Genomic DNA, 11,585 nt, shown 5'->3' on the forward strand with positions numbered 1-11,585 from the left:
AACATGCCTACTAACTCAAAAACATCATATGAACTTACTCGTGCGATCAAATTGCCAAAATAACATCAACAACTATGAATATAGCATCAAAATCATGAAATTACTTAAGAACCTCAAATTTTCCAATTTTCTCAAATACGGTCCGATTCACGTCATTCCAAGTCCGTTTCTTACCAAATTTCACAAACTCATCTTAAATCACGTATAAGACCTGTACCAGGCTTTGGAACCAAAATACGGGCGCGATACCATCAAATTTTAAACACATTTTATTTCCAAAAACTCATAAATATTCCAGAAAATAATTTTCTTTAAAAATTTATTTCTCGGGCTTGGGACCTCGAAATTCGATTCCGGGCATACACCCAAGTCTCATATTTTCCTATGGACCCTCCAGGACCGTCAAATCACGAGTCTGGGTCCGTTTACCAAAAATATTGACCGAAGTCAACTAAAATTCATTTTAAAGCCAAAAATCATCATTTTTTCACAGATTTTCACATAATGGATTTCCGGTTACGCGCCTGAACTGCACACGCAAATCTAGGTGATGCTGAAAGAGGTTTTTAAGGCCTCGGAACGCAGAATTTATATCTAAAACAAGGTCATCACATTCTCCACCTCTAAAACAATCGTTTGTCCTTGAACGAACATAAGAAGGAAGTATCTGAGTCGAGGAAAAGATGGGGATAATGGCTCCGCATGTCGGACTCAGACTCCCAGGTCGATGCCTCAGCAGACTGATCTCTCCACTGAACGAACAGAAGGAAAACTCTTTGATCTCAACTGACAAACCTGCCAGTCTAGAATAGCTACCGACGCCTCCTCGTAGGATAAGTCCTTGTCCAACTGGACAGTGCTAAAATCTAACACGTGGGATGGATCGTCGTGATACTTCCGAAGCATGGATACATGAAACACTGGATGCACGGCTGATAAGCTCCGCGGCAGCGCAAGTCTGTAAGCCACCTCTCCCACTCGATCAAGAATCTCAAACGGGCCAATGAACCTAGGGCTAAGCTTTCCTTTCTTCCCAAATCTCATCACGACGTTCATAGACGACACTCGAAGCAATACCTGCTCACTGACCATGAAAGCCAAATCACAAACCTTACGGTCGGCATAACTCTTTTGCCTGGACTGAGCTGTACGGAGCCTATCCTGAATAATCTTGACCTTGTCCAAGGCATTCTGTACTAGATCTGTATCCAACAATCGAGCCTCTCACGGCTCAATCCATCTAACCGGCAACCAACACCGCCTACCATACAAAGCCTCATAAGGAGCCATCTGGATACTCGACTGGTAGCTGTTGTTGTAGGCAAACTCTACTAAAGGCAAAAACTGATCCCACGAGCCTCCAAAGTCAATGACACAAGCTCGGAGTATATCCTTCAAAATCTGAATGATCCACTCGGACTGCCCGTCTGTTTGAGGATGAACGTTGTGATTAACTCAACCCGTGTGCCTAACTCTCGCTGAACTCTTCTCCAGAAATGCGAGGTAAATTGCGTACCTTGATCCGAAATGATAGATACGGGCACACCATGAACACGAACAATCTCCTGGATATAAATCTCAGCTAACCTCTCGGAAGAATAAGAGACTGCCACAGGAATGAAATGGGCTGACTTGGTCAGCCTATCAACAATAACCCACACTGCATCGAACTTCCTCTGAGTCCGTGGGAGTCTAACAATGAAGTCCATGGTGATACGCTCCCACTTCCACTCAGGAATCTCAATCTTCTGGAACAAACCACTAGGTCTTTGATGCTCGTACTTAACCTGCTGACAACTCAAACACCGAGCCACATATGCAACGATATCCTTCTTCATTCTTCTCCACCAATAATGCTGCCGCAGATCCTGATACATCTTCATGGTGCCCGGATGAATAGAGTACCGGGAACTATGGGCCTCCTCTAAAATCAACTCTCAGAGTCCATCCACATTAGGAATACAAACTCGACCCTGCAATCTCAAAACTCCATCATCTCCTAAGGTAACATGCTTGGCACCTCCGTGCTGTACCGTGTATCTAACACACAAATGAAGATCATTATACTACCGATCTCGGATACGCTCCAATAAGTAATAACAAGCGACAGTGCGAGCTAACAAACGGCTGGGCTCAGAAACATCTAACCTCACGAACTGATTGGCAAAAGCCTGAACATCCAAAGCAAGCGGTCTCTCATCGACGGGAATATAAGCAAAATTGCCCATACTGGCTGACTTCCTACTCAAAACATCGGCCACCACATTGGCCTTTCCCAGATGATATAAGATGATGGTATCATAGTCTTTCAACAGCTCCAACCATCTTCTCTGCCTCAAATTTAGCTCCTTCTGCTTGAACAAGTACTGCAGACTCTTGTGATCCGTGAACACCTCACATGCCACGCCATACAGACAGTGCCTCTAAATCTTCAACGCGTGAACAATGGCTGCTAACTTCAAATCATGAACCGGATAGTTCTTCTCATGAATCTTCAACTGCCGCGAAGCATAGGCAATGACTTTGCCATCCTGCATCAACATCGTGCCAAGTCCAATACGAGATGCATCACAATAAACTGTATATGGCCCTGAACCTGTGGGCAAAACCAACACTAGTGCCCTAGTCAAAACTGTCTTGAGCTTCTGAAAGCTCGCCTCACACTCGTCCGACCACCTGAACTGGGCACCCTTTTGGGTCAACCTGGTCATCGGGGCTGTGATAGACAAAAACCCCTCCACAAACTGATGATAGTAGCCTGCCAAACCCAAGAAACTCCGGATCTCTGTAGCTGATGCGGGTCTAGGCCAGTTCTTGACTGCCTCTATCTTTTTCGGATCAACCTGAATGCCCTCTGCTGATATAATATGACCCAAGAATGCAACTGAACTCACACTTCGAAAACTTGGCATACAACTAACTATCCCTCAAAGTTTGGAAAACCACTCTAAGATGCTGCTCGTGCTCCTCCCGGTTGCGGGAATAGATCAAAATATCATCAATGAAGACTATCACAAACGAATTCAAGTAAGGCCTGAACACTCGGTTCATCAAATCCATAAAAACTGCTGGGGCATTTGTCAACCTGAATGACATTACAAAGAACTCATAATGCCCGTACCGAGTGCGGAAAGCTATCTTAAAGACATCAGATGCCCTAATCCTCAACTGATGGTAGCCATATCTCAAGTCAATTTTCAAAAAAAAACTTGGCACCCTGAAGCTGATCAAACAAATCATCAATCCTCGGCAATGAATACTTATTCTTGATTGTAACATTGTTCAACTGCCAGTAATCTATACACATTCACATCGATCCATCCTTCTTCTTAACAAACAACACCGGCGCACCCCAAGGCGAGACACTAGGTCTAATAAAGCCTTTCTCAAGCAAGTCTTGCAACTGCTCCTTCAATTCTTTCAACTCAGGCGGGGCCATACTATACGGCGGAATAGAAATGGGCTGAGTGCCCGGAGTCAAATAAATGCAGAAGTCAATATCCCTGTCGGGTGGAATACCCGGTAGGTCTGAAGGAAATACCTCAGGGAACTCACGAACAACAGGCACAAAATCAATAGAAGGAACCTCGGCACTAGAATCACGAACATACGCCAAATAGGCCAAACACATCTTCTCGACCATACGCCGAGCCTTCACATAAGAGATAACACTACAGGTAGAATGACCAGGAGTCCCTCTCCACTCTAAATGAGGTAAACCAGGCAAGAATAAGGTTACCGTCTTGGCATGACAGTCCAAGATAGCGTGGTAAGGCGATAACCAGTCCATCCCCAGTATGACATAAAAATCAACCATGTCCAAAATTAACAAGTCTACTCGGGTCTCAAGACCCCCAATCACAACTATATAAGAATGATGGACACGATCTACCACAATAAAATCACCCACTGGTGTAGACACATATACAGGAGCACTCAAAGAATCACTAGGCGTGACCAGATACAGTGCAAAATAAGATGACACGTAGGAATATGTAGACCTTGGATCAAATAGAACTGAAGCATATCTACTACAAACCAGAATGGTACCTGTGATAACTACATCAAAAGCCTCAGCCTCAGGCCTAGATGGAAGAGCATAACATCGAGGCTGAGCCCCTCCACCCTGTACTACATCTCTAGCACGACCTGTTGCTGGCTGGTCTCCACCTCTAGCTGCCTAACCTCCACCTCTGATACCTCTACCTCCAGCTCTAGCACCTATGCCTACCCCTAGCTGGCGGAGCGGGCGGTGGAACACCTGGTTCTTGAACCATAGCACGGGAACCCTACTGCTGCGACTGAATACCAACCAATCTCGAACAAGTCCTCCGGGTATGGCCATACTCACCACACTCAAAGCATCCACCTGAGTGATGCGGCTGAGGAAATTGAGACTGACCCTGGCGACCTGAATGACTACCCTGAAAACTCTGGATCAGTGGTGCACTGATAGGAGCTGGTGGTGCACTATAGGGTTGCTGATCAGAATACTGCATATGAGATCCACGGCCACCTGAAGCGCCATGAGAAACCTGAAGTGCTGACTGGAAAGGCCTAGGAGGATGGCCCGTACCATACGAATCCCTGCCTCCAGACGAGGCACCAGTGAATCTGCCTGAATGACGAGGCCTCTTGTCAGACCCCTGACCACCCCCCCTACGATAGAACCATCTCAACTCTCCTGGCCACATTGGCCGCCTCCTGAAAAGAAATCTCACTTCCCGTCTCCTTAGCCATCTGAAGTCTAATCGGCTGAATAAGTCCCTCAATGAACCTCTCCACCCTCTCCCTCTCTCAGTGGGAAGTATGATAAGAGCATGACGGTCCAAGTCAATGAATCTGGTCTCATACTGAGTAACGGTCATAGAACCCTGCTGGAGACGCTCAAACTGCCTCCGATAGATCTCTCTATGAGTGACAAGGAGAAACTTCTCCAGAAATAGCTGAGTAAACTGCTCCCAAGTCAAAGCTAGTGATCCGGCTGGTCTAGCCAAACAATAATCTCTCCACCAAGTCTTGGCGGATCCAGACAAGCGGAAAGTAGCAAAGCCGACCCCATTGGTCTCCACTATCCCCATGTTCTTGAGAACCTCATGACAACTGTCTAGATAATCCTGGGGATCCTCAGAAGATGCACCGCTGAAAGTAGTAGTGAAGAGCTTGGTGAACCTGTCCAATCTCCACAAAGCATCGGTAGACATAGCTGCTCCATCACCGATCTGAGCTACCATACCCGGCTGAACTGCTCCAACTGGATGAGCTGCTGGAGTCTGACACTAGGGAGACATTTGCTCCGGAGTGCGAGTAGCAGGAGTCTGGGCTCCTCCTCCAGCCTGAGAGACAGCTTGTGCTACAGGAAGCAAGCCTGCCCGGGTGACACTCTCCATAAGGCCCACTAGACGGACCAGAGCATCCTGGAGTACTGGGGTAGCAATAAACCCCTCTGGGACCTGAGCTGGGCCCACCAGAACGGTCTGGGCCGGAACCTCATCATTAAAGTCAACTTAAGGCTCCGCCGCTGGTGCTGCTGCTCTGGGATGAGCTCTGCCCCTACCTCGGCCTCTAGCACGGCCTCGGCCTCGCTCTCTGCCCCTCGTAGGAGCTGCTGCTGGGGGCTCGGGCTGCTGATCGGTGGATGAGGAAGCGCGTGTTCTCGCCATCTGCGAAAGAACAGAGTAGAAATTGAATTAGCATTGAGAAACCAAACCGCACGACATGAAAGAATAAATGTGAAGTTTTTCCTAACTCTGTAGCCTCTGGGGATAAATACAGACGTCTCTGTACCGATCCCTCAGACTCTACTAAGCTAGTCCGTGAATTGTGAGACCTATGTAATCTAGAGCTCTGATACCAACTTGTCACGACCCGGATTTTTCACCCTCGGGAGTCGTGATGGCGCCTACTCGCGAAAGCTAGGCAAGCCGAGTATTATAGATTCACTAACTCTTTTATTTAGCCCTTTTTAACAGTTTAAAACAACATACGATCGATAGTGAAATATTAACAATAAATAAAGACATGCAGAAGACATAATATGATAATTTAGCCAAAAACAAGTACGACAATACCAAGTACATCTCTACCCGGAACCGGTGTCACAATATCACGGACCATCTACGAATACTACAAACAATTGTTTGGAAAGAAAGATACAATCTGTCTCTGAAGTAAATGAAAACAGAATATAAAGATAGAGGAGAATGCTGGGGCCTACGGACGCCTGCAGGACTACCTCGGAATCTCCGACTGGACTGAAGGCAGTCACCCACAGCTACGGTCCAAAAGCTGCCGCTCCAAGATATGCACATAGTGCAGAGTGTAGTATCAGCACAACCGACCCCATGTGCTGGTAAGTGTCTGGCCTAACCCCGGCGAAGTAGTGATGAGGCTAGGACCAGACTACCAAATAAACCTGTGCAGTTATATATAATACAATGGAAAATAAAACAGAAATAGACAATTAAAGATGAGAGGGGGACATGCTGCGGGGAATATCATTTACCAACAGTAATTTAAGAGAAAAGCATAAAGAACAGTTTAAAATTCACAACAAGACAATAAGGAAATCGTAACCAGTCAATAAACACTTTTATTATCTGTTGTTGGGGCGCGCAACCCGATTCAAATCATAAAAACACTGTTGCGGCTTGCAACCCGATCCATATCATTTATCACTGTTGCGGCGTGCAACCCGATCCAAATATAATATTGTTATGACGTGCAACCCGATCCAAATATAACATTGTTGTGGCGTGCAATCCGATCCACATATACAGTTCAACACCAATCACAAAGAGAGTCCCGACAAGGGAACAATAAAAAAACAACACTATCCCGGCAAGGGAATCAACAATATAAGTAAATACGTCCCGACAAGGAAAAATCAGTTATAACCAAACTTGTTCCAATATCTAACTTCACAAAAGAAACCTCAACTAGCACCAATGCTCAACCATAAGCAATTTCCACGAGAATAATCATAATCCTTGCTCAACACAGAGAATCAACAACTTAGGCATTTGCAGTACTTATTAAGAACACAACAATTTCAATTTAAGACTCACGGTCATGCTTGACACCAACGTATAGATACTCGTCACCATGCCTATACGTCGTTCTCAACAAGTAACATATAGTAAATAGGACACAACTCCTAATCCCTCAAGCTAAGGTTAGACCAAACACTTACCTCGGACTTCCACGGCCAACTCAAGCCTTAAACACTACTTTTCCTTTAGAATTTGCCTCCAAACAGCACATATCTAGTCCAAATTGATTTAACAACATCAATAAATGCTAAAGAATTCATACTCAATGCTTATTTATAGATTTCTTATCATTTTTCCCAAAAAGCCAAAAATTGACCCCGGGCCTGCTTGGTCAAAACTCGAGATTCGGACCAAAAACCCGATCACCCATTCACCCACGAGCTCGAATATGTAATTAGTTTAGAAATTCGACCCCAAAACGTGGTCTAAATTTTAATTATTCAGAAAGTCCTAACTCTACCCAAATCCCCAATTTTATACCATTTAAACCCTAGGATTTTAGATAAAAGTTGATGAAAGACATTAGAGAGAAAGAAATCTGTTAATGAACACTTACTTATGAATTGGGAAGAAAACCTCTTGAGAAAATCGTCATAGGCCTTCTATCTTTATGAAATTTTGAAAGAGAAAATGCTGAAGTTTTGTTTTGAAAGACTCCACTGCCTGACTCTCGCACTTGCGGTCCTTGGGTCGCACCTGCGGAATCACACGTGCGGAAAAACAGACCGCTTCTGCAGAAATGATTAGGCCCGCTGGGGGCGCATCTGCGAGGGGAGACCCGCTCCTGCTGAACCGCTTCTGCGGGAGCTTGTCCGCATCTGCGACCCACTATTAGCACCTGCGACCCACTATTAGCACCTGCGACCTCGCACCTGCGGTGCTTGACTTGCAGGTGCGGTTACACCAGAACTGATGCAACAATAGTGATTTCCTAAGCCTAAACACCCCGGAACCTACCCGAAACTCACCCAAGCCCCCGGGGCTCTAAACTAAACATGCCTACTAACTCAACAACATCATATGAACTTACTCGTACGATCAAATCGCCAAAATAACATCAACAAATATGAATTTAGCATCAAAATCATGAAATCACTTAAGAACCTCAAAATTTTCAATTTTCTCAAATACGGTCTGATTCACGTCATTCCAAGTCCGTTTCTTACCAAATTTCACAGATTCATCTTAAATCACGTATAAGACCTATACCAGACTTCGTAACCAAAATACGGGCCCGATACCATCAAATTTTAAACACATTTTATTTCCAAAAACTCATAAATATTCTAGAAAATAATTTTCTTTAAAAAATTATTTCTCGGGTTTGGAACCTCGGAATTCGATTCCGGGCATATGCCCAAGTCACATATTTTCCTACGGACCCTCCGGGACCGTCAAATCACGGTCCGGGTCCGTTTACCCAAAATGTTGACCGAAGTCAACTTAAATTCATTTTAAAGCCAAAAATCATCATTTTTCACAGATTTTCACATAATGACTTTCCGGCTACGCGCCCGGACTGCGCACACATATCGTGGTGATGTTGAAAGAGGGTTTTAAGGCCCGGAACGCAGAATTTATGTCTAAAACAAGTAAAAGGTCATCACTTCTGCACTTTTTGTGCAGATTTCGGAGCAGGTGGTGACTGATTTAGAGATTGGCTGCAGGTTCACAGTTTGGAGACCCAAGGTGGTCCTGTTAGCGTCCGCAGACCCTGGTGTCCCCTTCTACATTTCTGCATTTCTGTTTTTCTTTCGTTTCAAACATATGTAATTTCTTTCAGGTCGATATTTGTAGTAATTCATAGTATGTTCGTAGGTTGTGTCCCTAGATTCTGGTAGTAACAGTTATGGTATTGTTAATAGTATATAGATACCAGGTTATTTATGTATTTTCGCATTTACTTCTATTTGATTTAGCTTATTATTTTAATCTATGAAATATAAAGGAAAATGGTTATTAAAACTCTAACATTGGCTTACCTAGCAAGTGTTATGTTAGGCGTCATCACGGTCTTGTTGGTGAGAATTCCGGACCGTGACATTATAATACGTATTCTTACTTCGTTTTATCACTTTAGTACGATGAATTAACGTAAAACACGGGAATGTGCGGAAGTTATTTTAACTGTTTTACCTGTTTCTCAAAAGAGAGAGGGAGAGAGAATTGCTAGAAGAAATTACTTCCAAGTTGGGGAAATGCATTGAAAAAAAAAAGAAGAAAAAAGAGAGAGAGGAAAAAGTAAGGACAGAGAAGAACTTTGTAATTAAAAGACTTTTATGTTCTCTCTGTCTCTTTTACGTTTAGGCTTAGCCATTGTTGTTCATCTCTCTGAATGCCTCAGCATTATTCAGGGTATACTAATAAATTCTCTTTAATTCTAATAGAATAGAATTAAGGTTTATGGAACAGATTTTAATATTGATATTCTTCAGATTATTTTTTGTAGTCAATTATGGCGACTATTAAGCAAGGAGAGAGGGAATCAACAGGATGGTATCTCAAATTCTGTAAATTTCAATTTCTCAACCTTGACCAATTAGTTTTCTGTATATATATGTTTTGTTTTCTAAATTCCTAGTATATAATTTTTGGAAAATTTCACAGGGTTCAGAGATAGCAATGTTGGTATTTGACTTTTGCAACCTCCTTTATACGAATTTGAGGCAAGCCTTTAAATATATATATATATATATATATATATATATATATATATATATATGAGTTTTGCTAACCTACTGTAGGTTAGCATTGTATACAACTTTACTTTTTCTTAAATATCCTTTGCTAAAAACATTACCATCATTTTAATACCAAGGACCTTTCTGTCATTCCCCACAAGAAAAACAAAAATCCTCATCCTTCATTGTCAAAAAGGGCCTCTTTTGTTCTTCGCCACCAACAACTTTATCTTTTCTAAAATTCTCTACCGGCAAATTTCACTACTTATTTCTTATTTTCGGTCATTGTTCATTTTTATTTCTTTCTTCGGTTACTCTTCCTTTTCTGTTAGCAATATAAAGCTAACAGAAAAGCTTGATGGAGTAAAAAAATAAAAGGCTAAAGTTGCTAACAGAATTTTTCAAGCTGACTATGTGATAGGAAGTAAAAAATAAATTTCACTAAGCTTGATTTTAATTTTTCAAGCCTTTTATACTCTATATAAAGCTTGATGGAAATATAAGACATTCACACAAATATAAAGGGAGAAGATTTCAGTATTTAATTTGTGGAAACTATCAAGAGAGGAAGAGTTGGATAGACAGCAAAATAATAAGGAAAAAAAGACTCCAGTTTGCTCTTAGCAGAGACGATGGAGAGCAAAAGATGAGAAAGAAAGGGGGAAACCAAATTGGGTGGAATGACAAAATTATTCATCTGACTTTTGCAATGATAATATGTTGTTAGGGGTATTTAAGGAAAAGTAAAGTTGTATACAATGCTAACCTACTACAATTATGTAGTAGATTACCAAAACCCATATATATATATATATATATAAGAAGCTCTTTATGTAGTAACAAAAGTGGTTAAAAAATTATTTTAGGTCTGACTATGTGTTTTATTCCTGCAGTTTTTCTAATTCCCTTATTAGCATTCATGGTGCTACACCGATCAGACGAACCGATTTCCACAATCAAGCACAACAAACAATAGCTGCTCGTATCCTTGTTAGAATTCATGGTTCTACACCGGTCACACAAACCAGATTTCGCAATCAAGCGCAACAAACAATGGCTGAATGTATTGCTAGTGGATCAAGATATTGTTGATTTAAACTAAAGGAAACTAGCTAGAATTTGATTGGCTGCTTAATTTTATGAAGCCTTTGAGAAATTTTATATGATTGAGTGAAATGATTATTATTGTCTTTAATATTGTCTTTGGGATCTTATTTTGATATTGGTTGGCGATCCCCACTCTATTCATAAAGTTGTGATACTGTGAATCATCTTAATTCCCTTCTTATAATGCTTGTCAATAATTAAGATTAATTGATGTGAGTTACAAATATATGAACCATGAATGATAAGTAGCATGTCACCTAAATGATAATTATGGGTAATCGTTTTTAAAAAGCAAAATTAATAACCTAAAACATAATGCAAATTAAAATACACCAACAGTCTGTAAAGAAACTTTACTAACTAAATCGCATTGTGCTTCGTTAACTATTAGTTATCACGGATGTCACGACCCAATTCCATTATAGATCATGATGGCGCCCAACATCCTTGTCAGGTAAGCCAACACGGAAGTATTAATAGGTTCTCATTTTCACTTTACTAAAACAAGTACAAAAATTTCTAAATTTGAAGTTAATAGCATGTGATAACTAGTAACGTACAAAAATAGTTATACAATCCCCAAAAGAATAGTCTACCAATGTGTGTGTCAAGACCTGGTGTCACAAGTTTAGGGCAACTAGTAGAATATACAAAAGAATAAATTTATCCTACTGTCTGAAATAGAATAGACAACCAAAATAAAGAGAGACTCCATCATGCTGTTGAATGACATAGGAAGGGAGCA

At 41.8% G+C, this 11,585-nt stretch overlaps 1 protein-coding gene across 2 annotated transcripts; it reads left to right on the forward strand.

Moving 5' to 3' along the window:
- The first annotated feature begins 9,233 nt into the window (after window positions 1–9,233).
- Window positions 9,234–11,004, forward strand: LOC104243536 (uncharacterized). Of its 2 annotated transcripts, none has more exons than XR_011404521.1 (4): window positions 9,234–9,407; window positions 9,488–9,562; window positions 9,660–9,718; window positions 10,627–11,004. XR_011404521.1 is itself a non-coding variant. In XM_009798734.2 (4 exons), the coding sequence occupies exons 1-4, from the start codon at window positions 9,388–9,390 to the stop codon at window positions 10,823–10,825; spliced, it is 339 nt and encodes a 112-aa protein (XP_009797036.1). In that variant the 5' UTR covers window positions 9,234–9,387; the 3' UTR covers window positions 10,826–11,004. The 2 variants fall into 2 exon arrangements, 1 of the variants encoding a protein (XP_009797036.1); XM_009798734.2 differs by having other exon boundaries at window positions 9,502–9,562.
- Window positions 11,005–11,585: the final 581 nt, after the last annotated feature.

The sequence above is a fragment of the Nicotiana sylvestris genome, chromosome 12 (assembly GCF_000393655.2).
Source record: "Nicotiana sylvestris chromosome 12, ASM39365v2, whole genome shotgun sequence".
Lineage (NCBI taxonomy): Eukaryota > Viridiplantae > Streptophyta > Magnoliopsida > Solanales > Solanaceae > Nicotiana > Nicotiana sylvestris.

What these genes read in the sequence shown, in the direction of transcription:
- LOC104243536 (XM_009798734.2), top strand. Translation starts at nt 9,388, where the DNA reads ATGCCTCAGCATTATTCAGG. An exon ending in ATGCCTCAGCATTATTCAGG is followed by an intron (nt 9,408 to 9,501) that starts GTATACTAATAA and finishes TATTTTTTGTAG; the next exon opens with TCAATTATGGCGACTATTAA. An exon ending in AGGATGGTATCTCAAATTCT is followed by an intron (nt 9,563 to 9,659) that starts GTAAATTTCAAT and finishes AAAATTTCACAG; the next exon opens with GGTTCAGAGATAGCAATGTT.